Genomic DNA, 27,134 nt, shown 5'->3' with positions numbered 1-27,134 from the left:
AGCTGTGAGAAATCCCATTGAACTAGAACACAAACAGTTTTGAACAGTGCAACTGTAAGTACATAAATCCCATTTTCTTATGAACATCAAAGAAACCTTGAGAGTGATAATCCTATCTGCCCTTGTTTGGATTGAAAACTCAGCCGGATGAGAGTGACGGCGATATGTTTGCACACTAAACTGACAGTGAGGAGAATCTGCAGACTAGTATAGTACTGCGGGGAGGGACTCCTGCTGGATGCAAAACAATAATTAAATCCACATATAATGGAGCCACGTAAAACACTGGGCGTCAGTAACTGCAGTAGTAGTTAGTCGTAGCTTTCTTTTTGCATTGAAACACACACTGACTCTCGTTAGTCCGTACACACATGCAAATACACATTCAAACCCTGCATTCGCTCCTTCAGCTGAGACGTTCCCAAATCACAACCTCTCTCTCATACACACACACACACACACACGCTCTCCCTCTCCCACACGGACGCAAAAAAGTCGTCATCATTCTTGGCCATCCTCTGTACGCCACTTCAGGAAATCTTCCTTCCTGGCGTCCGGTTTGATCTGGTTCCGCATGCCGCCGAGCAGATTGGAAGTAGCTTCAGAGGCCACTATTAAGGGTCGGACCACAGTGGGCGGGATCTGCCGCAGGACGCCGCCCACGGCACCGGGGAGACCCTTCTGTTCATGGCCACGGGATGCTACATCGCACAGGGTCTGAGCCGTGTCTATCACTCCCTGTAGAGGAGACAGAGTGCGGAGATATTTCAGTCAAAGTGTAAAGATGCATCAAGTGTTTTTAGTACATTTACACACACACACACACACAAGAGACGAGGCTGCTGGGAGAAATCAAAGAAAAACAGGAAATCTTCACATTTGAAAGACTGTAAAAAGCAAAGTTTTGGTATTTTTGAATGAAAAATGACGATTTATCAAAATTGTTGCCAGTCTTTCAGCTCCATATCAGACATTTTCACATGAACTGTGCATTACTGCGTGTTATGATCACCCCTTTCATCTTGTGATCATTCCTTTCACAGCAATACTTTCCCTGTTTAAATCTGTAAAAAGCACCTGACACCTGAGATGCAGTTGAAATCATTAGTGGTCCTTAAAGCTCAGATTTTCATCACCATATATTGTTCCAAAAGGTGAAGAACAAACATCTATGTAGATATTAGAAACCTGGTTACGCATACTGTATATATGACCAAAAAAATTGTATTTCTCCAGGAGTATCTCTTAACTCCAGCACTGACTACAAAAACTGGGTTTCTCATATAATCAGATGAAGATCCAAGTTACATAAACGCACCTCTCTGACGGTGTCGTAGGCCTTGGCTACACCTTCCCGGAGGTCTGCAGGCTGGGCGGCTCTGCGGGGCCGGCTGGTAGGGGCCCGGCCCTCAGTGATGGCGAAACGATTCAGGGGTGGCGTCGGAGACAGGATGTCATATACTGTCTCTGCTGTGGCCTGTAAGAGAAGCGAGCAGACACATACAAAGGTTTAGTTATTCTTTATCTGAATCAAGTATCTGAGGTGTTGTATGTTGCACAGATTGTAAAGTCCTTTGAGTTTGTAATATGTGATTTTGGGCTTGACAGACAGCAAATACTAGAGGCCCTGCTTATTCTGAAATCCTTCTGGAAAGCACAAACATCGACATCAAGGACACATTCCTAATCTTATGTCATCATGGAGTTAATTTACCTTGTGAAGGGAAGTTTTTCTCTGAGGTATCTGAAACATTTTCTGCAGATAAAATTTATTCTATGTGCTAATTTATCTCCTTGAAGCTGCCCTGCTGTACAACTTTAATTCAGTCACTAATCATGATTTGCACTGAATATTGTTTAGGATTGAGTACCTGGATTGCCTGAACCAGCCTGTTGCTGAGCTCCAGAGCAGCTGAGGCTGTTGAGGTGCCAAAGGATGCTGCCCCCCTCTGGAGACCTCGAATAATGCGTCCATCTTTCCTGTACTGCTCTATAGGCAGCCAGAACAGATCCCTCACTCCGTGGACTGGAGAAACACACAGAGATGGAGGATGAAATGATAGATGAGATGAGAATAAGAAAAGATGTAAATGTCATACATCACATTAACTAACACTGTGTAGTAAGCAGTTTCAACTCACAAAGCTGGACAACAGAGTGCATGGGGCCAACACCTCCCAGGATGCCCGGCAGCTGATTCTTCCTGATGTCTGTCAGCCACTCTGTGACGGCGTACTGGATCACTTTGTCTACACCGAGGAGGCTACAAAGTGTTGCAGAAAAAAAAACTAATGAACTTACAACAGAAAATTACACAGGTCTGCATTTCACACATTGACTCAGAAAGTCACAAAAAAACTGAAAGAATTTGGGACGTTTACACATCACAGAAGCTCTTTCGTAGACCACATAAATGTATATCAAGCAACTAATGAGATTTTTGTGTTAGCAGAGAGATGTGTATTTCTACCCGTGTCTGCAGCAGAGCCTCTTCAGCTTCAGCTCAGAACAATTTAACTGAGCCAGGCCGATCAGAATCCCTGCAAACGTTCCCTGTGAAACCAGAGAGGGATTAAAAGAGTGTATCTGGACAACCTACGCATGATCAAATACACTAAAATCCTACAGATTTCTGTATTGTGACGTGACCTCTCACCTGTTCAATGACGACATGTTTGCCGTGATAGTCCAGCCAGATAGGCACTTCAGAGGTGAAACGAAACTCCCTGAAAGAGACGGCGAGGAGAACCAGGAGACCAGTATTATTAATGAATCATCATTTACACTTGCTCTGTCTTACACAATGTTATACTTTATGCTAAGATGTTCTAAATTTTGTCATATTTGAACGTGTTACACACAGGCGTCTTCCTCCTGGTGAATTAGTGTTTACATACCGGAAGTAGATTGGCTGGTCAGAGGAGGAGGTGGAGCCGGCGGAGGAGGAGCTCTGCTCGCTGTAGGTAGTTTCCACAGAGGCTGTGAGGTCAGGTCCCAGACCACCAGATGACTCCATCTCCTCAGACGCCTTCTGGGAGGGGTCTGCCTTCACTGGAAACGTAAAGATGGAAAAATAAGCAGGAACACGACAGTTAGAATACGTCACAAACTGTAAACAGCCAGTTGCTAAACTCACAGGGAAAACCAATTTGGACTACAGCCTGTTCTCAAATACTAAATCTAGGACCAAATATTAATGTGTTCATAATTAGCTTGAGTGATCACTTAAAAATGTTCCTCAGCCAGTGAAAATTCATCCATCTGCAGTAATTAAATACATCACTTATCCATAAAAATCAGCTTGTCCTACATGATTGATCTCATTTAATATATTAATGAAAAGTGCAGAGAAAAAAAAGCATCAATGGACACAGCTCACCTTCAGCGGCAGGGTCCACAGGCAGGTAAGGGTTAACATAGGAAGCTAGATTACTGAAAAAGTCCTTCAGGAAGAACAGCGCGTCCTGGACAGCGGAGGGATAAAAAAAAAAAGGGCGGTTAGATGCGGAGAGGCTACAGGAGAAGCACAAACGATGGTCCCTGTCAGAACGAGGTAGGCAGTGAAATCCAAAATTCGAAATAAATATCAACTGATCAATATGCTACAAAGAAATCTGTGTTTCTAGAGCATGCAGTGACTTTTGTGAGTTTAGTTATGTTGTCTGTGATGGTGAAACTGAGAAGCCACTTAAGATTGTGCAAGAAAGAAACACAAGATCAGTCGTGGCTTTGAACGGCTCATTTCTTGTGTAAACTGACAGTGACACACAATCATAACAAATGTTAAATGCTGTTTTCATTTCTAATTAAATACAACTGAAAAACAACAATAATCACTGTTAGTAGTTACATGTTTTCTCTAATCTGATACTTCTAGAGCTGATATGAGCAGTAATTTCTGGTTTCCACATAAATATGCAGAATGAATTCTGCGAACACAGTTACATATTTATTACCTTTCATACAACAGCTCTGAATAAAACTCAGACAGACGACCAGAAGACCAAAACCATTTACTTCCCTCAGTTTCCACACAGGACAAATCAAAACAAGGGTTTGAAAATGTCCCTGCAGATCTGAGAGCTCTACTCATCCAGTTTTAGGGGTCTTGTGTTCAGCTTGAGACTGAGTTATGATAGACGAGTAGAGAGTAGCTGTTAGTATTCATCTCAGTGGTCGGAGGTACCTGGTCGATGTTAAGTCGCAGTGGCAGCAGGCTGACTCGGAGACAACACTCTGGACCACCAAGACCAGATTCTGGACACACCTGCAGGGCCTTCACTGTCAACTACAACAAGGCAACACAGTTAACGTCATGAGATGGTAGCTGCAAATAATTCTTTTCATTTGATCATTTAAGAGGGCAATTAAACCAGGACAGGTCCATTTTTTATAACAAACACCTCCAACATTTGGCATTTCAGAGGTTTTTTAAAAAAAAATCAAAGACTTCCTGCCGTCTCACCATGTTGGAGTGGGCTCGGCGTGGCATGCTCTCGCTGGTGTAGAGGTAGAGGAATTTGTTGATTTGTGAGGAGGCCAGTCGGTCTCGAACCTCCAGCTCCTGGACGATAAACACCTGCCTGGAGAGCGGCTGCTCGCCACCAGGACCCACCCCGACCACAGCTGCCAGTGACCCCTCCCCATCCTGCCCGGCCACGGCCACCTGGTAGGACTCATGCTGGAAGGACACCTGGGGAACAAAACAGGAGGAATATGTTGGAAAAAGAGGCACCATGAAATATAAAGCACAACAGTGTTTGATTGTATGTTGCAATGGAAGTTTTTCCTCATCTGAACTGAGGGTCTAAGAATAGACAGAGGGTGTCAAAAGCTCCAGAACAGCCACTAAGTGGACTTTGTGGTGAGATCATTTTGTCAACCTCTTCTAGTTAGTTTCATCTCAGTCCAGATCACACACACACACACACACACCTTGGTGAGCTGGATCTCCATTAGCAGGGTGTGCTGGCGGCCGCTGCCTCCAGCCCAGCGCCAGGAGTTCTGTGGACGAGAGGAAGTGACGGAGCGTGACGGGGAGCCACGCACACCGGCAGGGACTGAACGACCCCTGGAAGGAGGAAGAGAGAGAGAGAAGTTATAAAGGCAACAGAAAAAATGAACAGATGCAAGTATGTCTATATATTACACGCTAAACAAAATGTCTGTGGGTTAAATACTTGTGTGAGTGTTACCTATTTGCATGTTGGGCGTGTATGGACAAGGGCTTGCCGCCAAAGTCCTTGCCCCCATAGAGATGCCAGACCACAGAGATCTCCCGCAGCACCACCCTGCTCTGGGGCACTGGGAAGCGGCTCGGGGCACGGAGCAAGTCTGAGCTGCCTCGCGGCCTCGAAAAATGGCTATCCTTCACCCGGATGGGCCCCTGAGCCAGAACTGTCACCACGGGCTCTCCATCTCTGGGCTGTGATGGAGGACATGACTCACTTAGTAACAAATCTCATATGCAAACATTTTATGAATAAGCATTAAGATGAATTCTAGAGGATTCACGCTGTGGGTGAAGAGAAAAATCACAAGAAAGACCGAACAGGTACATAAAAGCAACAAGAGACTCATCAGACTCACTGGGATGCCCATGCCGGGAGCCTCCAGGATACAAAAGTCGTCGTTGTCCTCAGAGCCCTCGGACCCGTCCTCTGACATCATATCTGCCTGAGCCTCTGTTGCTGTGGCAACCAGTCCGTCAAGCTCAGAGTCGTCCCCCTGCAGCACAGAGGGGCTGCGCTTTGAGGCTTCACCGGGGAACAGGTAGACGGAGACGGGCGAGCCTCTCGGCATGGAGGGTGAACCTAGACAAACGCAGAGAATCCAGCATCCATCAGCGACAGATGCAAAGATGTGTGGTTAAGACGAGCAGGTGCTGTCGTCACTCCACCTTTATCTACAGTGACTAAACATCTCCTGAGCATATTTGTACTGTGAATGACTGCGTATGGTTGCGACATACAGCAGTTTTTCTGCATAACACATAACACTAAACCAGGGTTGTTTCATGTTTATTCACCTGATGAGATGTAAAGTATAAAGAAAAAGAAACAAACTCTGCTGTACCTGGGTCTAAACTCTCTTCCCGGTGGCTCCTCTCTGTGTCAATTAAGGCATCAGCCAGATCATACTGGTTGATCTCAGCAGTTTCAGCTGGAGGGAACGGCAGAATAGACGCAGGACTCTCTGACAGCTATTAAAACACAATATTACAAAGAAATTTAAACAGTTTCATTGTTCACATTTTGCCTCTTTATTGTGTTTCTTCATATTGTAATTATACTAAAGCTACTTCTCTCTTCTCTGTATATACGATAACTACTGAATGTTTGTCCATCCTGGAAGAAAGTTCTTATTTCTGTTGCTCTTCTGAGGTTTCAACGTTTTGTCCCATTAAGGGTTTTAAGATTTTGCTCATCTAAGAGTTCTATGGATAGAGGATGTCATAATTTATCTTTATATAAACACATTAACTTGACACACTCAAATAGTTCACAGCTGTAAGACTTATCCATCCGTTAACTCTCCAATGAATACATAAGCCTCACCGGTAGTTTCTGGCCAGCGATTTCTGTGGGTGAGGCGTGTCGCGGCGGGGGGTGCAGGTCACCCTGGGAGACCAGGTACTGCAGCAGATTGACCAAAGCAGCGCAGGAATCAGCACACGTGTGGAGGTGAACCACGTTGTTGGAGCAACGAAGCTCAAACAGAGGCTGAGACTGGAGAACAAAGACAGTTAAGATTAAAGCCTGAACAGTACTAACATCGAAATTTAGGTACAAAAAACCCCCACCATATGTACTGAGCGGGGCATTTTACAGTTGAAAAAAACCAAACAAAACATCAAGGACTGATCAGATTTGGACAAAACCTGTGAGAAATATCCACCTGATGTCTGCATCTATTTCCATAATAATCATGAGTCAAAAGACAGTAGAGTTATCTGTTGATTTTCCACCATTTAAAATGGATTGAAAAGTAATTTTTACACTAAAAAAAAAAAACTCCATTAGCGGGTTTCCAGTTGTGAAATAAGCAAGAATCAGCCCATCGATTGCTGACTGTCGCTGGTCTGTTGATGATCACACTCAAGTTTTTAACCTGTTTGCTTTTGGGCATTATCAGCGCTGTCAACTCACAGTGTCTTTCACATCAAATACATAATATTTAATTTATTAAATACAAAAGAGGATTAAATAACAACATAATAGTGTGTAGAGAAGACGAATTGGAGGAGTGTATAGAAAGACATTTTCTAGAACATAAATAGAAACAAACAAAAAAAGAAAGATAAAATACACCTGATGCTATGAACATCTAGCAAGAAAAACCAACAGAGCAAATGCCTAAAAGTCAAGCCTCGTATATACAAATAGACCTACAGACATGTTTGCATTGTTACATAACAGACTGTAAACTGTCCGTTCTTACATTTGTACAACTTGTTACTGATTGGCTCAAAAGATTGTTGCATCACTGTTGAGGGACGACGTGTTTACTGTTGCCTTGTCGGTTTAGATTTCACGTCCAGAAGAAAAATGATCCCACTCTTCAACTGCAAGTCTATTATTATGGTGAAACCTCATTATGGTAAAACAAATATTTATATACACGGGCCTGCGCTTGTTGGTGGTTTTTGAAGGAAATTGAACAAAATTATAATGTTTTGTTTACATTCACATTTTCTGTGGCAGGGGTAGTCTTTCTTTTTTTTTTTTTTTTTTTTTTGCTGCCGTCCTTCATGGAAAACAGGGACGTATAGTGAACAGACGGCAAACGCTCACCAGTTTGCCTGTATCGCTTCCTTTCCATGTGGTGATGGCGAGCTCCAACAGGTCAATGTCCAGAACACAAACATAGTCTGTTGGACACAAAGGAACTAATATTAACTCATTCATATCTACTGATGACACAAGAACAGTATTTTCTATGTCTCACCTCTCCTCAGGTCCACCGTGTCAGTCTCACATTTGTCGGAGAGGTAGAGAGCCGAGTCATCAAGGATGAATCTGACAGCAACAGGAGAAAATATTGATTGCACTGACTTTCATTCATTTGGTGGAGATCTTTAATGCTCATTTAGAGGTGAGCTGTACCTGAGGTGGAAGGTGGCAGTGTCTACAATGATGTTACTGGACAGAGAGAAAGACTCTACTGTGAACAACACCCGCAGCGGCAGATACAGAGGTCTGAAGACAGAAAAACAGACAGTGAGGGTAAAAAAAACAAAACAAAACACAGAGACATTATGATTTTATTGCAATAAAAACAGTCTTTATGTATATACCTGTAGTCGACGGCACAGGTAGCAAGGTGTGTGTGGAGGACAGTGATGACGGCAGGTGCTGTGTATCCCAGAATAGGGTCGTCAATGACATCCAAGAAATCGACCAGCTGTAAAAAAAAAATAAATAAATAAACAGACTGAGTTGGCAGGAGATACAGGAATATTTTAAATCTATTCACCTAATTGGACTTCAGTGTGGAAGATGGGTGTGATTTGTGTTTTCTCCACACATTAACCTATTTAAAACTATCAGTCGCATCCCGTCTAGGACTATCTTCCTGTCAATCAACGTATCAATAGCTCTGGTCCTTATGAGCAAATTAAGCTATCACAATTAGTTTTAACCTTCTTTATAAGTGGGAATCCAAGCGGCTTGTGCGCATCAAAATTTTGTTTGTTTCTCATTCTTCTGAATGGGGGAAAAAGGCTGCAAACAGTTCACTGAAGGGTTTCTTGTGTTATTTGTTGGTTATGATGATTTACCTCTATGAAGTAAAAAAAAAAAAAAAAAAAAAAGCTCAGTGGCATGGTTTGACTTGAGTAAAACATGAGTAAAATTTACTTTGAGTAAATGTTTTTGTTGTAATTAGTCATTTTCACCTGTGTTATTTATTGATTATGAGACTGTTGAAACAAACTTCACAGATTTCACCTATCAGTTGTGTTACTTTTATCGTAGTTAAAAAATGCATTTTGTAATACATTTTTTCCAGGCTTGTCTAAATACTACATATTCATAATTCATCATTAATCTTAAATAAATATTTCTTTCATTTTCAAATAATTCTGAAAATGAAAATATGCAGCGTAGACATATTTGAAGCTACTGAAAGACTTTGAGAGGCACATAAATGGCACATAAAGCTAAAAAAGAAAACATAACAAATTGCAACTGCTCTAAAAAATAACATTGGTTGCGGATCTGCTTGGCTACAGAACTTATATGTAATATATATATATACATATATAATGAAGTATTGTTTTGCAGCTATTGTACAGTTATGCATTTATCCATGTTATCTTTGGGAGCAAGAAAGGCAGAGAAGTTGGTTTTCTGGCATAGGTGGTGATTTAGTGTAGGTGGGCGTTTTGAGGGAAAGCAGACTGACTATAACAACTACCAGCACAGACAATATAACATGTCTGGTCATCTGTGTTCTCCTTTTCTCAGTTCTTCTTTAATGTATTATGTCTTCTGGATGGAAAAATTATATGATGCTATTCACCTGTTATTTTGTAATCAAATGTATTTTACCTATTTCTCACTTTCCCTAAATCTGCTACATCTACAATCAGTTATTTCCATTTCCAAAATACCTTTAAGATCCACCAAAGCAGCAGCAGGTTTATGTGATTAGAGAGGATGATCAAGAGTCGTATGTTCTACTTGAACAAAAGCAACAGCTGCATCCCTTATACAGAATTTAAAGTGATATGACTCGTGAGAAATACTTCAATACTACTTTACTGCACTCTGGTCCATTGCTACTGGAGAAATCAGTATCCTATTTCTTGTACTCTACATTCGCCACATTCATATATTTCTATTTCTGTATGAATGTGGAATGTCAGAAATGTTGGTCTAGAGAGAGAAGGAGCCCTTTTTCACTCTGAGGGACTAAAAAAAAAAAATCTTTAAAATCAGACATTTTTCTCAAAGACAGATGATAATTGTTCTGTTGTTTCCCTCCACTGTAACTGTTCTCAAAATACTTAATGCAAGTGATGCATGAAATAAGAAAACACCCTGAAATGCCTAGAAATTAAATGATAAAAATAATCACAAATGCAAGGTATACTGCCAGTGACTGTTTTTCAGTGTTTTACGAAGGTTTTTTCTTTTCACGCACTTTTAAACAAGAACATGAAGAGACAGGAAGACTTGTTTCTTTCTTCCTTTTACTGATTCTCACCTGCTCATGCCAGCTGTGATTGGTCTGCGTCATGTAATGTCGCATGGTGGCACCTTGAAGTCGAAGAGCGACAAGGAATTCCTACAAAGAGACAACAACGAAAAAACAAAAAACAACATTGTTTAACCTCAATCTTGCTCTAACTGTAAAATGATGTGCGGAGGGAAGGCATACCTTGACGTTTCTCTGAGGGTCTAGAGTGATTTTAATGGCTGTGGACAACATCTGTTGCTCTCCCTCCCTGCCACTCACGCTGCTGACTCCCACCTCTGTGGGGTAGATGGTAGGGTCCAAGTGCTTTGGGGCAGAGAAGGCGGGCATCTCCAACCGCTGTGGGATGGGGGTGTCTTTCACCACCGCTGTAGTGGTGTGGGAGGAAAACAGTTGTGCTTGATGACGCAAAACATACATTTAAAAGTTCTGTGCACCATTAAATGTAGTATTGGACATGATTTAAAGTGGAAAATATTAATAAAGTTGTAATAAAATGATTGCAAACAACACAATGATGTGCACCTCGGTGATAGAGCTCAACTCGTCTGCTCTCCAGACACAGATAATTGAGATGGGGGTCATTCTGGTGCTGCGCAACACTGAATATCTTCCCTCCTTCCAGGTCAAGCACAATTTCTCCATGACTCTGGTCCTCCTGAATGTAATGGAAACGGTTAAAAAACACATAAATTACTTGATAAAAAATTGATATAGTTTTAAAAACATTTTTCCTTACACAAATATTCCAAGATCTGTGACAGTTAAGCTTATTCGTGCAAGTTAAATTCAGCGTCTTCTAATATGTTTAGCAGCCACCTGACTCACCTTCCTGTCTGTCCTGGCCTGGAGGCGACCTTTATTGATAATGACAGTGAGGGAGAGGAGGCTGAGGTTGTGGTTGGGGCTGGAGGCTGATTTTGTCCTTCCAGATGGTTCACTGGCCAAGTAGAACTGAGGTTCGTCCTCCTCAGAGTCAGAGTCTATGGCAGCAAGAGAGAGAGAATGAAGACACAAGAAAACATACTTTAGCTGTCATTCATGTCCACACACTGCTTGATGTTTTGGCAGGTTACTTGTTAGTTTTGGCTCAAATGACAAAGAGAAAAGTGACAAAACGAGTGAGAAAAAACAAGAATAAAATCAGTAACCAGTAACTTAACAAGTTATACTCCCGACAGTGGCAAAAAAAATCTAAATTTGGTTTGAGTCTCTCCATCAAAACTGCAGTCAAACTCACCAAGTCTAAAGGCCGACTTGCAAAGCTGGAACTCGTCGTGCTGATAGCGGCTGTGGTCAGGGCTGTGGGCCGAGGAGGGAGGAGGGGGAGGCGGCTCCCACATCAAAAGGTCATTATTGATTCTGTGGAGGAGATTGAGTTCAGCGATACTTATGATGTAGAGGACCAAAAACAACAACAGGATAGTTAAAGTGCATCTTGTAACCCTGAACCCTGTTCTGTGTTCATCTATGAGTGAACTTAGAGCACAAAACAATCTTATAAGGTGAAAAAAGAACTACATTCCTTGTATTTAAGACATCTTAATGTAGATAAGTTAAAACATTTTCCAACTGTTTTGAGGACACCTGGATGATGTAAGCGTAGATGATCACACTCACACTCCTCCAACTGTGCTAACGTACCTGTTGTAGACGCTCTGAAAGGCCTGTTTGCTGGGCAGAAGGATGTAGGCCAGCGGCAGGCTGATGTCCACAGCGCACTGACACTGAGCGACACACTGAGCCTGAAACTGACGCATCTCCTCAGGGTCAGCTGGGATCACCATCTAAACCAGGGAAGAGGACTAGGTCAGGGCTGACATCTTGATAAGACAGCTGAATATTTTGTGTGTGTGCGTGCGTGCATGCGTGCGAGTGCCAGCACACCTCCTCAGTCTCAAACATGGTGCGGTTGGAGGAGAACGGAGAGCTGGTTTTGTCTTGGAGTTCACAGTGGCTTTCAAAGAAGGCGGCCCCCAGGTCTCTGGCGAGGTCCAGGGTAATCCCGCCCAGGCCTGCTGCCGGGCCCTGAGTCTCGCCACCACGCACACGCACCGATATCCTGTTCAAAGAAGAATGACGACTGATCGATTTTGGTGGTGCAGTAATACCGAGTACACTTGATTATGATTTGATGAGCAAGAACGAGTCAATGTAGACAACAGAAAGTCAGGACATCTGCTACTTCCTCTAAGACAGTAAAGTGCTGATTTGAGTATTACAGCATGTTATGAAACACCAAAATAAGTTTGTGTGAATTATTTTCCACTCTATATCGTCACGATCATCACCACTAACCTGGGCAGAGAGTCACGGCTCTTCTTCACTCTGATGCAGGGGAAGGAGCCTCCCTCCCAGCCCTCATACGACCCTGGTGAGACACAACACATCAGTTCTCTAACTGCTTTAACAACATATATATAAACTCAACATGGCAGCAACTCGCAGCTTTAAATTATTTTCATTATCAATTAATCTGCTGATTATTTTCTTAATTAAGTTTTTTGTCTATAAAATATCAGTAAATATTGAAAAATGGCCGTTATAATTTCCCACAGCCCAAGTTGACATCTTGAAATGTCTTTTTTTTGTCTGACCAAGAGTCCGAAACTCAAATCTATTCAGTTTACTGTTATGTATGACAAAGAAAAGCATCCAATTCTCACATTTGAGAAGCTGAAACAAGCAAATGTTTGGTATTTTTGCTTTAAAAAAAAAGAGACTGAATCGATTATTTGATTATCCAAATCATTGCTGATTAATTTTCTGTAGATCGACTCATCGATTAATTGACTAATCATTGAAACTCTACAGCAAAGTTTGACAGAGCTACTGTCAGACTTACATAGAGCCCTCGTCAGATACATTTTATGCAGCTACATCATTGTAAAATGATAAAAACAGTAAAATCTCCAGTGTATCATTTATAACTTGAAACAAGAAGGCAACAAACACAACTTCCGCCATGTCTATGAGGTAACGACTATTCATAAATAATGATTAATTATTGTGAATTATGTTCACAAAAACAAGGGGCCTTTCAAGTATTTCTAGTAGTGAGATGTGAAGTCCTTGGATGAAATAATCACAATTAAATAGTTAAACTACTGGAAATGCTTCAACTGTTTTACTGTTTATAAAAAACTCTAATGTATGGGGTTGTGTTTGCTCCCACCGTGCAGGTCGGTAAAGGAGGCCTCCAGCAGCTGGGTGAGGCAGGGAGCCGACAGCTGTCCCGGGGCGGGCTGCTCGCTCTGCAGATCCGGTGCTTCTTGGTGCTTCAGCTCCAGCTCCGTCAGCTCCAGCACCAGCGTCTCCTGCCGCACTGACCTCACGGTCAGAGGCTGTCGCTCAGGTAGGGGCCGTAAATCTGGTATGGGGAAACGAAGCCTGAGGACAGCGTGGGGGGAGAGGAGGGAGAAGGAGGACCACAGCTCAATGCTCTGGGTCTGAGAGATGGGAGGAAAGAAAAGTGAGAATATGTTAGTATTTATCATCAAAAGAAAGTTGGCTGAATTTTAGGGGATGATTCAGTCTCAGCGTTACAGTTAGTAGTTAGAGTTGGCCACTGAGAGGCTTTACTACAGATGTTGGGCAATCTGAAGTGCTTATTTACTTTAATCCCTGTCAATTATGTTCATGTTTGTGTCAGCACTAATATCAGGTCAGACATGACATGATTACCTCTTGAAACCTGAAAAAGAGCTTTGTCTATTTCGGGTTTCTCACTGTGGTAATGATGTAAATATCCATGACACTGCACAACCAAACTGGAGCGTTTCCATAAGCCAAAAATAAAATTTTGCTTGATTTTTGATTCTTTTCTGTTCAGATATGAGCAGTCTGGTTTATAATACACAATGAATGCTTTTAAGAAGAACAGCTCATCAAATGCAATGTGTACAAGATACAAAACCCAATCTGGTCAGTTCCTTTATTATTACCCATTTGTTAAATTATCCAGTACCGTCAGATTTTTATTGAATTCATCAGTTTCTACGTGTTTCCAGTCTGTAAATACTGCTCTCCAAATTCAATGATATGAGATAAATATGGAAGACAAATTGTTAATTCTTTGAGAGGGCAGGTCACTGCTCAGTTTGCTTCTCCTTGTGTGATTAATTACAAATTTATATTGTGATATAAACCAAGTTAGGAGGCTCCATTTGATTTAAGTACATGCTTTTCCACCGTCATTACAAACTTCCCTTATTTCCGGTCATAGGTCATAGTATTACTCATGCTATGACAAAACAGGTGCAACGACGTGCATGCTGATTTGTGTTTTCAGCCGATTGTGTCATCATGTATTTCTTTTATACACCCTGTTTTCTTGCTTGTGTTTTAATTGGACTACTGATGACGATATGGTCTATGTTTTTCATGTAATTAGATTCTATATGATGGAATAAAATGTACGTGAGGTCCCACCTGCATGTGTCCAGGTCCGGCTGTCTGTGAGGGACAGTAGCTGAAGGCCTTGCTCAGGTTCTCCAGGCGACTGAGGATGTCCAGGTCCAGCTCGGCGCTCAGTTCTGCCAGCTCCACTCGCACGACACTGTCTCGCCGCACCACCCGCTGTTTACCCTGCAAACACACACAAACATGCTTGAAGATTTTACATGACGTGTGACATTAAAAAAAGTTATGTGCAACATTCTTAATGCTTTAATCAAAAAAATAGTAAATAGATAGTCAGATGAAGCAATCAGACTTGCTTCATCTGCAGTCATGATTTATTTGTCTTTTAGTAGTTTTCTTTTATCACTCCTCACAGCCCTACTTCAAACACCAGTCTTTGACACAGCTTTGTGTTTTATAACAGTAGATCCACTTTTGCACTTAAACACGCAGGAATCCAGTCTGTGTGTGTTTGTGTATTAATTCGTACCTTTCGCAGGTGTTTTTCAGTGAGGCTGTAGTGTACTTGGGCACATGGTCTGGCTGCGGCTCCAATTGTGAACAGACCAGCTTTCTGGAATTGGAGCAACTAGAAAGAGACAAAGAGAGAAACAAACTGTTGTCTAAGGTCTTCCTTATGAGCTTAGTAAGAGAACAACAAACATAAACTACTTTCAGACAACAAGGTAAACGTTTACTCATATTTGACAAAGATATCACTGAATCTAACATTTTCAGTTCTGATTTGGGTCACTTTCCTTTGTGGTTTTAAATCAACTACATATTTGTTTTTGTGACAAAATATCTTCTATTCAACACTCATTTCACATGTCACAATTCATTTGATTTTGTTTAATATTGATGAAGTTAACATTCATCTTGACTTCATGCTGGCAGTCAAACTTCTATCATGTTGGTTCTAGTAGAAAGGAAAGATGACGGACAGCTGTGACAGATGTTCTCAGTGGAGTTGAGATGTTAGACCTTATAACGATCACCTGTGACATCATGTTGTTGTTACTGTTTTGCACTGTAATCAATATTATGGACATTCATTGACAACATTGATCTAATGTGAATGTCTTGTCTGCAGTGTGAGCGCTGCCACACAGTGAGCAGTGAGAGATTCTGTACCTCGCTGTATTGAGGCTTGCTGTCCTCCCAGAGGCACTCTAACAGTTCCAGTCTGCTAAAGGAAAGGTCAGAGGTCACCGCCCGACTGTTACGCCTCCCGCTCCGCATCTCGCAAGCAACCTGCACTGCTGCTCCTGTCAGCCTGAGAGAGACGATGAAAGGAGAAAGAAAATTTAGATACTCTTACCTAGGAGAACCCCGTAGGAGGTCACAACAACATTGGTTTGTAAGAGTATATGAAACAAAAAAGACAGAGAGGCAGAGACATGAAACACATTCATCACACCTTCTGATTATTTAACTTCATCCAGGTTTATAGTACTTGAACAATATCCATCTCTGCTATCTCATCTCGTGTCACCTTTGATTGAAACGTCCACTTTCTTTATATTTATAAAGAACTACAAGTCCAAAATAAGTATCTCCAAATCTACAACTGCTGTGCTAAAAGAAAATTAGATGTGAACATCAATTAAAACTCAATAATGACAATACACGTGTGTGTTTTTCTACCTGAGGTGGGAGTGCGGGCAGGCCTTGGCGAAGCCGCCTCTCAGATGGTGGAAGTCTCTCTCGCTGAACATGCTGTCTTTGAAGAAAGCGAGCTCCCGGAAGAACACCTGAGACACCTGAGCCAATGATGAGGCTCCCTCAGCTTTAGCCGGCGGGTCCTCCTGCAGCAGAGTCAGGGTGAGCCCGCCTAACGTCAGACGCAGCAGAGCGTCGGCCTTCATCTGCTCCGCCTGGCCGCTGTGTGAGCGTCCTACAAAGGAATAGGATGAGAGTTCAGTGTCATTAAGGAAAATACTAAAACATGAACAATGACGATTAAGTGAACAGCTGTGTGGTGACATGCAAGTTCGTAATGAAACTTTGAGGTGTCATTATGTTAAAACAATGACTTTAAAGCACAAAGATCCTGCAGGATTACTATCTGACTCTGGGTCCTTGTCATAAAAGAGAACAACTTTCAGAACAATCCAGTACTTGCAGGCTCCTTCATAGTGATGTAAAAATTGTTTGCTCAGCACGGCAGTGATTTTACCTCTGGTGCGGCTGCTGGACTGCGGTAGACTCGTCAGACAGCCCGCTACAGGATATCTCCTGGGACAGTTCATCATGCCCTGGGAGGGAAAAATGAAGTGGATATTACCTATTGAATCACTTGTGATTTGATTAGAACATTTGGAAGTTCTGTGTTTTGGATCTTTGCGAGGGCAGTGGTGGCCTAAAGGTTAGAGAGGTTGTGATCATGTGTGAATGTGACGCATTCCTGCAAAAGAAAGGCTGCCTCTCGGTGAAATGTCCCTGAATAAATAAAAGGTTAAAAAAAAAATAAGGAAAGAAAGAACAAACATTATCCTGTGCTATACATATTTTTCCATTTCCAAACACATGCATATTGCCTTTGATTATGAAAACAAACAAAAAAAAACAAAAAACAAATGTAACGTAACAGAAATTTAACACTGCAAATATTAAAACTATTCCCGATACTACCAATAGAAGATGCCACTATTGACAAATGCTTAAACTGTAAAAACACACACACACACACACACACACACACACACACACACACACACACACACACACACACACACACAGGTTGTACCTGTGCAGATAGCGCTGCGGGCTGTGTGAGGCTGGCTAGACTGTGCGTAGAAGACTCCATATCGCTGTCTGACAGTTCGCTGCCGGAGCGCACAGACGTCACGCTACTGCTCATCCCAGCAGGACCCATGGAGTAAAACATTTCTGCAAGGACACAGTTACGCACACATGCAAAAAAAACACACAGTGACAAATAAGTTAGATACGACAATGTACATAAACACATCGTGGAACTTCTGTGCAAGGGAAGGAGTAGCAGGTGTGTTTTTAAATACATTTCTTCAAGAGCGACACTCTTCTTTTTCAGGGCTACAAATAACAAAATCACAGCTCCAAGTAAAACTAACAAAACCCAAAACTGAGTCTCTGCAATTTTTCACAACCAGGCACCTTGTACCTTAATCAGGCTGTTTGCTACATTTTGATTTTAGAGGGGAAAAAAAAATCAATTTCAACACTAAAGGATAAAAGAAGTCTCTTTCATTTCATTCATCAATTAGGAAGAAGCTCACTCGGGCTGGGATGAAAATAAACTAAATGCCTTTTTGTGCATGTCTGCTGAACTTATTATGTGTTTCATACAGACAGATGATAAGTTGGCCTTTGCTGTACTGTTTACCTCCGTTCTCCAGGGTGGTAATGTAAGGTTCCAACTCAGGATCAGAGTCCCAATCCTTGTCTCTGGGACTGGAGCCCAGCTGCTTGCTGAGGTCCTCCTCAATCATACGCAGGTCGTCTGAGTCCAAAGGACGGCTGTGTACCCCCCCACACTTAGTCTCTGGCTCTGGAGGAGAGGAGAGAGGACAGAGATGAGTTCATCTTTGTGTATGTGTGTGTGACCTTACATTTATGAGGCATTTACAGATCTGAGAGTGACCTTACTCTCTTGCTCCGGGCTACAGAGGGAACAGTACATACAGGTTTATTGCCTGTGTCTACGTGTATTTGTTCAGTCCTGCTGCCCGTGAGGAGTTTTATATTATGTGATGCTAAAGCCTGCAGGCATCTGATTACCTTCTATGTCCTACACACACACACACAAGTAGTATTAATGCCCGCTTGATATAAATGTGTGGTGAGATTTTTTAAGTTTTATTCATCATTTATTCATCAGCACCAAGGTTGGAGAAAGGATCACTTGACACTGATCTCAGAGTAATGAGGTCATTTTAAAAGCAGTTTTATTTGTGAACAGGAGAAGTGCACTGAAGGCCCATGTCCATTTGACTATTATTTATCTATAAATGACCTGACCATGACTGTTTTTTGCCATTAACCACCATAAGCCGGTCAAATCATAATCTTTTAAATCACAGAGGCAACAGGTCATCTTGTGTGATGCCATAACCACCAGGATATATTAAGCATAACCTATAACGCCAATAAAATCCAAGGATCTGAGACGTAATTGCAATCTCAGATTTCTCTGAGTTATGATTAAAGGGTCAAGTGTGGTCCAGATGGCACTGGGATCTGGAGTGTTTTGAAATGAGAAGTTGAACTTGGACTGGTTCATGCCCAGTGTGTCACAGTGGCTATGTTTTACTGTACCAGTGTCTATGCAGAGGGCTGCCAGCAGGTCCGTCAGATGAGTTATTTGATCTGGAGACAGCAGCATGTGGACGCAGCCCACTTTCCCATCCAACTCCAACTAATGAACAGAGAGAGAAAGACAGGATACCTCAAATCAATATGAGAGAGCAAATGGATTTTGTAATCTATTAGTACACGTGAGAGAGTTGATGATCTTATATTATACAAACACACACACACACACACCTTTGGTCCTGGCAGCATGTCGTTCTGTTTGATCTTGACGGTGGTCTCGATAAAACCGGAGCAGCTTCCTATGAGCAGCGGCTGAGATGGAGTAGAAGGAGGAACAGCCTGGGGCTTCACCTCCTCTTTCTCCTCCTCCTCCTTCTCATTGTCATCTTCCTCCTCCTCTCCTTCACTAGCCGTGGCTGAATCTGGCTGCTCTTCCTCAGGAGGGCCCTAAGAAATCAAGACAACTCTTTGAGCATTTCTAGTTGTTGTGCTGATGTCTACACAGTCAGCTTATATTACTGCACATTTCCTTTCTCACTGCAAGGATTTTTCAGTCTGCTCCTCCAACTTTACAAATTAACAAAAGTATGTATTCTGGGTTACCACTGGGTGAAACTTGCATTTCATATAACAAACAAAAATATAAGTGGACTTCTACTTGAAGACTTTCTTTTACCCATTTCTTCAGTTTAGAAAAACAAATATTTTGCTTAATCTTTCGTAAGCCTTCAATAAGTCTTTGAATAAGTAAATTAAATACATAAATAGAAAACAAATGTGTGAGAGAAACAAATTCAGACACAAACGGGTAAATAAAGGAGAAATTATAATCAAATTTAAAGATTTTATATAAAGACTCTACAGTCAACCAGTGACGTCACCTGTACTGTGCCATTGCTGTCATAGAACAGCTGAACTGCACTCAGCTGGAGGATCTTGTGCAAGAAGGCGGGCGGCTGGTGGATGTCGACAGGCACGGCAGTCTGGCTGGCTGGGTCCCGCACCGCCTCGTCAAAGTACTCCAGCCTGGAGACAGATTATAAATGAAAGATGTAGATATTACGAAGTAGAATGAAGAAAAGGTTCAGTTTCTCTAACACAGTCAGGACATGATCATACCTGTTTTGTGACAGGAAACATGATTTTGAGAAACACTGCTAGAAGGCAGAGAAGACTAACAGGTTGATTATGGAAATTATGCAACCGTAGGAACGTAGGAACATTTTGTTACTGTCCCCCACTGTTAATCAAACACGACCACTGTAACATGCCTAATTTTTTTTTAAATCAAGCCGTTGTGATGACTAGGCCTTCTGGTCATTGACCCTCGATCCACACGACTTTCCTGAGAAACTTTGTCAATATGACAGGAAAACAAACAGGTTCAATTGTGTCACAGTAACGCATTTTTTAAAATGGCACAACAGTAACAGGACACGTGGGACATAAACACAGGAAACTAACAGTAACTACGTGATGATGATCAAGTGAGTAAGAGGTTGGGAATGTGTAAACAATCTCAGTTACCAGTCAATTTACAAATGTAGCTTTACATGACAAGTTTATAGTTTTTCCACATCTGTCTTAAAACAACAGTCAGGAGCCCAAATGAACACTGACACATATTTTTCTTGCTGTAATCATTTCTCCTGTTCATATAAACCATTAAGAGATCCCTTTATAATGCACTACAATGTAATGATGGGGGCCAAAATCCACAGTCCTCCCTCTGTGCAAATATGTATTTAAAGGACCAGTGTGTAAGATTTCGTGGCACCTAGCAGTGAAGTTGCAGACTGCAAACAACTGATTACCGCTCCTCCTCCCCCTCCCCTTCCAAGCATGTAGGAAAACCTACAGTGGCTGCGAAACTCATGAAAAACATGAATCTAGTGAATCTAGATCAAACAAAATCTAATATAACCCCTATACTTAAATATCTTTACTGGCTCCCTGTTGCATTTAAGATCCAGTTTAAAGTTCTTATTCTCACTTACAGAGCTTTGCACAATCAGGCTCCTGCATATGTGGCTGATCTACTACACCCTTACTCATCAGCTTGCTCTCTTGGGTCAAATATGCTAAACTTGCTGTCTGCCCGACACACCCGCCTAAAGACCCGTGGTGATCAAGCTTTTAAGGCTATGGCACCCAAACTATGAAAAGCTGTGCCCGCAACCTTACGGTCTGCTGATTCTGCGGATTCTTTTAAAGAGCAGTGAAAGACACACCTGTTTAGACAAGCATTGTGTGTTGTGTGTTTTAGCTTTGCACTTTTTTATTATGTGTCTTGGGTTCATTTCATCTACTATGTTTTCTTTATTTCTTTTTATGTGGTTTTATGCCTTGTAAAGCACTTTGTGACTAATGTGTATGATAAGCGCCATACAAATAAAATTTACTTACGTACTTAAAGGTGCAGTGTGTAGAATAGTATGTTTTAATTAGTGTATAATCCTATGAAAACCTTAGAATGAGCCCTTTATATCTACATAGCGAGCGGGTCCCCTTCCATGGAGGCTGCCATGTTGCGCTGCCATGTTTCTACAGTAGCCTAGAACGGACAAACCAAACACTGGCTGTAGAGAGGACCTTTTGTGTTTTTTGAGTTTCGCGGCCACCAAAGGTTCTCCTACATGCTTGGAAGGAGAGCGGGGGGAGGGTGGGTATTCAGTTGGTTGCAATCTGCAACCTCACCACTAGATGCCACTAAATTCTACAAACTGGTCCTTTACGTGCAAATTGCAACCACTAATAAAATCTTGTTCAGGTGGATGACCTCATCAATACTGTTCCTGTTTAAAATGAGCTTTACACTGAAGCTGTCTGACAATAGGAGGTCATAACTGTGCAGAGGCCTCGTCTCCTTATCTGCTTACTTAATGAGCTGAGAGAAGATGAAATCTAATTCTTAGCCACCATTTTGCTTCCTCTCTCCTCTGGCTGTAATATAAGTGCTGACGTGGGAGTGTTACAATATTACTAATGATAAACAGACACTTTCTAATGCTTACTGGTGTGAGTGATAAAAAGTGAAATACAGCAACAGAAAAAAAGGTGGTTATAAAACTAGAGACAGAGAAAAGACCCATCAAGGGCTGCAGAGTGCTTTTATGTCTTTATGATGATGGCTCATTTGTAACAACACTTGTTCACACGTGTACTTTGACAAAGAAGGCTTTGTCATGCACAAATACAAAAAATTGCAGTGTCATTTCACAGACAGGAAATGTAAAAATACTTGGAAAAATTGTAGAATTTAACAATTGAATTTTATAAATGATGTTTTGATTTCAACTATAGCTATCACAAGCTGTTGAGGGTAAATGGTTAAAGCCTTTTGAGGTTAAAATCAAAATGAAATTATATGCTTTTGTTCTGATCAGGCCTGAAACAGAACAATACACTGTTCATATAAGCAATAACCAAAGAAAACAAAATAGTGTTTCCTACTGTTCTTTTGTAGAAAAAAATGTTACATAAGCCAACTGCTTTTGTATTTTAAGTGAAGAGTAATTAATTAAAAGGCAATCCAGGAAGGATTTTCTATAAATATATCATTGCCAAATGAACTGTAAAAGTGACCTTTTAAGCTGCATTTAAATGTCCCATGAGTTGCTTTCTATCAGCGAAAATGTGACTCCACTAATGTGTTTGTTTAGCATTTCAAAATATGTGAAAATAAATTTTACAACTATGTATTAAAAAAAGATATAGCCGTAAGATAAAACTGAATACAGCAACCAACATGAAGACAAAACTGGTCCTATTTTTTTTCCTGCAGCACATTTTCTTTAGATGCAGCCTGAAAGGAAGTTGCAACGTACCGTTTGATGTGCACCTCTAAGGCAACGCCTGTTTCCAGGTCCAGGGGCTGGTGCTCGATGCGGACAATAGTGTCTAGGAAGGTGACTTTAATACGACGAAGGACTACAAACACAGACAGGATGAGAGACATAAAAAGTTTCATTAGCACTGATCTTTCAGACATAGATTTGAGAAATATTCCCACTATTACTGTCAGAGTTCACATTATTATTGTGTATGATTGTGATGTTGCAATCGTCGCTTGTTCACATGATGAGGACAGACGCAGCTTTAACTCACCCGTCTCAATGGTTTGTGCAAACATCTCAAGCCCCTCCAGCGGGGCAGGTGGCTCTTCAGACGCCTCCGGGGGGTCCTTCAAGCACTCCTGAGCCAGCTGCATGCTGGAGGTCATGCTTGATGACCAGACTTGGGAGTCCCAACCCCCACCTGAGTGCAAACACCACCATATGGGAATCAGGGATTTCTTTACATCAGAGCTACTGTGACGATTATTTATGACTGAATATAGATGATGACTAATCATAAAACTTTGGCCCTTCTCAGAATTTTCTTTCTGTGTTTTGACAGAGACTTAAGTTGTGTCTGAAATCACTCCTTCATTTACTTATTCACTATTCCCTACATAGTAGTTTACTCTGAGAGGTAAATTTAGATTATGAATAATCATCATTGTGCGTCATCACTGACAGGTGCGGCGTGCATGACTGTAATTTTTGCATCTATAAACATGTGACATATTGCATTGTGGAATAGTTAAACAAGGAACAGTGTACCTGCTGTTGACACAACTTATTTTGTTGTTAACTCTTCATAACGAATAAATTTCAGAATTCAGACACTCACATAAAATGGCAGACAGTAGATATAGGGCACTATGTGGTCAATAGAGAGATTTCAGACAATGCTAGTGCAAGTAACGTGCGTGAATGTGAATTTCTCAGTGTGTGATATAAAAAATTAACAATTCATACATAGGTGCACCTCCTGAGCTTTCTGTAGACCATTGCTGTGACTTACAGAGCACATGAAGGTCTAAAAAAAACAATAAACTCTGTCTGGATGCTCGGAGCTCTCAATTAACTGTTGCGTATCCGCTCACTCACAACCTGACATGTGAACATTTTATTCTATGACACTATTCGCATAAGTTAAATCTAACAGAACAGACACCTTTCTATGTCTGCAGATCAACATCAGCTCTACATCAGTGATAGTTTGGAGGGAATAGAGACAAATTAGTGAAACTCTGGATGACTTTAAAGTAGTACAGCAATGTGAAATCTGATTAACCCTTCACTCAATCTGTGGCTGACTGGTGAGTTCTCAGTGACCCTAGAGAGAGATCCATCCCAAAGTTGACTTTAAAATGGTGCTTTATAGTGAACTTACTGGTCCGATACTTGGGTCGACATGTTATCTGGAGACCAGTAACTTCTAAGGTGCAGTGATCGGTCAGCAGAGCTTGCCAGGGTATGGTCACCGCTATGGTGCTGACAAAGCCATCCACTATCTCCAGAGGAGCCCCGAGAGACTCCAGAAGCTCATTGACCGCCTGGAGTAAAGAGGAAGAGGCAGAGAGTGAGGAGTGACAAGGAGAAAGGGGAATAATTGGTTTCATATTTGTCTCATCACTCTGGGTGCAGACTTAGAAAGCAAAGCGGACATAGCAGATGAAACATATCCATGCAGAATGTTTAGACACTTAAGACAGATACATCTGATCTGGTGCTGCTAGTAATGTGCTTCCCATATGTGCATTTCCTCGAAGAAACGCGAGCTAGGCTATGAGGCATGACGTTAGAGATTGTTGTTGAACTCGAGATCTGTTGCGAAACAGTCAAGGGTGCATGAGCCCGACACAAACACACGATGACTGCTGCTGCTGTTGTGGTGGCGGTGGTGGTGGTGGAAAGTTGACAGCCAACCTCTCTCCTCTCTTTTTCAAAACTTACCCACACGTCGAGGTTGATTTCCTTGATGACACCGCTGCCATTGTACAGGTCCAAGCCCAGCTGGTCCAGGCTCAGTCGCTCCTGCAGAAAGTGACCGAGGTAGTGCTGTAAGAGATACCGACAGGCCCGCTTCTTGATTGAGCCTGACCAGGGGAAAAGCCAGCGAGACATAGGGCCAGAGAGAGCGGGGAGAGGGAGCGAAGAGGCAGCGGAGGAGAACGAGTGCGAGTACAGTCCTCTGGCAACTGCATAACAGACTAACACAAAGTGTGCAGAAACAAGGAATGAGCCACAGCTAGCTAGAGGGGCTAAGGAAAGGGGAAACCGTAACTCTACTTCTCCCCTAGGCTTCACACTAAAGCTCGGAAATCCTTTGTCGGGACCGACGAGAGTCCCAGACTACTTGACGAGACGTTACTCCAACTGTCGGTAGCTGTCTCGGCTCATATTTTCGGTACGTTTGTGTCGGATTGGAGCGACAGGTCCTGTTGGTGCGTATCTCTTGTTTCAGGGTTGTTTATTGTTATCATACGCCAACTGATGGTATGGTGAAGACGTCCGTGCGTCACGCGTCACCGCGACGAGACGCACAACCCGGAAAATTAAGATATGACGCAATTCAGGCGCCATCTTTGTAAGGTCTGTCGCTAAATCTGAGGCAAGACGATGTTGGAAAGGAACCAAGTACATTTACTCAAATACTGTATATAAAGATCCCTCCAGACATGTTTTAAGATGTATATAATGTATGTATCTTATATAATGATGTATAAGATGTAATATGATTTGTGTCAAATATGTTTTTTCCACAAAAAATTATCATGTTAAAATCTTTAAAATGACATCTACTCATTCTCCCTCATTAAAAATTCCAGAGTTTATAAATATCTAAATATATTTCAATTCAGAAGTTTTTGAACAGAAGATGTCTCCTACTTCACTGTAAAGTCCGTTATCAGTGTTGTGCACTGCAGGCATTAAATTCACACATCACACTTGTGAGTTGAATACTGAACCAGGATTGGCTCCAAAACTGGTTGTGATGTCACAAATCATGCTCATATAGGCCCACCCCTTAAAATTTGATTTTTAATGAGCACAGAGAAACTTTGCACTTTCAGCAGATTAATGTGCAAACAGCCTTCTAGTGTCAAACTCTGCACATACATCATTCTGCACCGTGAAGCTCAAACATCCAACTGAAGAAACAAGAAGAAAAACACATTTTTGACTGGAGGTGGACTTTAAGTACATTTTAGATACTTTACTTGAGTATTTAGGAAGATATAAAGACACCTGTTACTAGTCGCAAAACATATGATCAACTTCTAGGGTATAATCTGTTGTTATAAATCAAACTAGCTGACAGAATATAAAGTAGTAAACATTTCCTTCAGTCAAGCTGCAACATTTACATTTGCTTTATTACATGTTATGGTAGCAGTAATAAAGCTATATTGTAGGCTCATAAACTGTTCTGTAAATATACTTAAATATAGTGCAGCTACTCAAAAGTTTTGGTCATACATTTATTTGTTAATATTTAGTTGCTTTAGCAAATCAATTTATTTTTCTTACTACATAGTTTTGTTATTTTATATGCTCATACTAATAATGAAGAAGTTGATGACTATGAAGAGTATTTGTCTGCTATGGAAATATCATATAAATAAATCCAGAACAACAATGTTCCCAATTTAAGACTTTTTTTCCAACTGAAGTGGAAAAATGTTATGCATTCAATCTCTGTAATCTTAAAAGCACAAAAACTGCCTCACTTCTGGACGACAACATGGAGCACATTTGAGGTTTTGACAACTCTATTTTTTATCATCTATCTTTTTCATACAGTTCCTGCCTTAACTGATAAAAAAGTCTATGTTACCTTGCTGATGTTGTTCCATTATTTGCTTAATAAAAATAAGAATCCATACTTTGTTTCTGAGAGTCTGGACTACCTAATTATCCTTCAGGACAAATACTTTCTAGACAGTTAAATAGCTAAAACCATGCTTTAATCCTTTTGTAATAATGCAGACTCCTACTTGAGCTGCAACAATTAGTTGATTAATCAATTAGTTGCTTACTATTAAATCAATCACCAGCTATTTTGATAATCGATTGATCATTTTGAGTCCAAATTCTCCAATTTCAGCTTCACAAATGTTAATATTTTCTGGCTTCTTTAGTCCTCTGTGACAGTAAACAGACTATCTTTGCGTTGTGGACATTTTATGGACCAAACAAATAATTAATTGAAAAAATAATCAGCAATGAAAATAACTGTTAATAGCAGCCTCGACTCCTACGTTAAAACCATCTCATCAAGCAAGCTGTGAAAACATTAACTGTCAGCTATACAGCATCTTTATTTTAAATTGTATTTATTTTTATTTTTTTCTGTGTGGCTGTCACATATTCCCCTTTCATTTAAGTTTTTCTGACAGGAAAGTG

The 27,134-nt window shown here is 41.3% G+C and overlaps 1 protein-coding gene across 1 annotated transcript; it reads right to left on the bottom strand.

Moving 5' to 3' along the window:
* Nucleotides 1–25,237, bottom strand: atg2a (autophagy related 2A). Its single transcript, XM_044363444.1, has 42 exons — nucleotides 24,681–25,237; nucleotides 24,118–24,280; nucleotides 23,005–23,154; nucleotides 22,725–22,827; nucleotides 19,779–19,923; nucleotides 19,129–19,344; nucleotides 18,901–19,000; nucleotides 17,969–18,133; nucleotides 17,351–17,493; nucleotides 16,781–16,859; nucleotides 16,249–16,498; nucleotides 15,736–15,877; nucleotides 15,092–15,190; nucleotides 14,632–14,787; nucleotides 13,376–13,649; nucleotides 12,499–12,571; nucleotides 12,088–12,262; nucleotides 11,845–11,987; nucleotides 11,441–11,562; nucleotides 11,029–11,183; nucleotides 10,726–10,858; nucleotides 10,384–10,568; nucleotides 10,210–10,290; nucleotides 8,297–8,403; nucleotides 8,106–8,198; nucleotides 7,948–8,018; nucleotides 7,794–7,870; nucleotides 6,558–6,728; nucleotides 6,076–6,202; nucleotides 5,590–5,813; nucleotides 5,196–5,425; nucleotides 4,936–5,071; nucleotides 4,466–4,693; nucleotides 4,187–4,288; nucleotides 3,380–3,464; nucleotides 2,898–3,051; nucleotides 2,657–2,726; nucleotides 2,471–2,553; nucleotides 2,142–2,263; nucleotides 1,872–2,026; nucleotides 1,319–1,477; nucleotides 1–738 (listed from the first exon to the last, which is right to left on the bottom strand). Exons 1-42 carry the CDS (start codon nucleotides 24,849–24,851, stop codon nucleotides 502–504), a joined length of 6,054 nt encoding a protein of 2,017 aa, XP_044219379.1. The 5' UTR covers nucleotides 24,852–25,237; the 3' UTR covers nucleotides 1–501.
* Between the last annotated feature and the right edge of the window lie 1,897 nt (nucleotides 25,238–27,134).

Source organism: Thunnus albacares, chromosome 10 (assembly GCF_914725855.1).
Source record: "Thunnus albacares chromosome 10, fThuAlb1.1, whole genome shotgun sequence".
Classification (NCBI taxonomy): domain Eukaryota; kingdom Metazoa; phylum Chordata; class Actinopteri; order Scombriformes; family Scombridae; genus Thunnus; species Thunnus albacares.
This window is presented reverse-complemented; position numbering and strand designations above follow the sequence as displayed.

Bases quoted from the DNA above. Each gene is read 5' to 3' on its own strand.
- atg2a (XM_044363444.1), bottom strand. From the start codon at position 24,851: ATGTCTCGCTGGCTTTTCCCCTGGTCAGGCTCAATCAAGAAGCGGGCC. The intron at 11,563-11,844 runs GTACGTTAGCAC...TCTCCTCCACAG, and splicing joins TTTCAGAGCGTCTACAACAG to AATCAATAATGACCTTTTGA. The intron at 6,729-7,793 runs GTGAGCGTTTGC...TTTGTTCTCCAG, and splicing joins GAAGCGATACAGGCAAACTG to TCTCAGCCTCTGTTTGAGCT.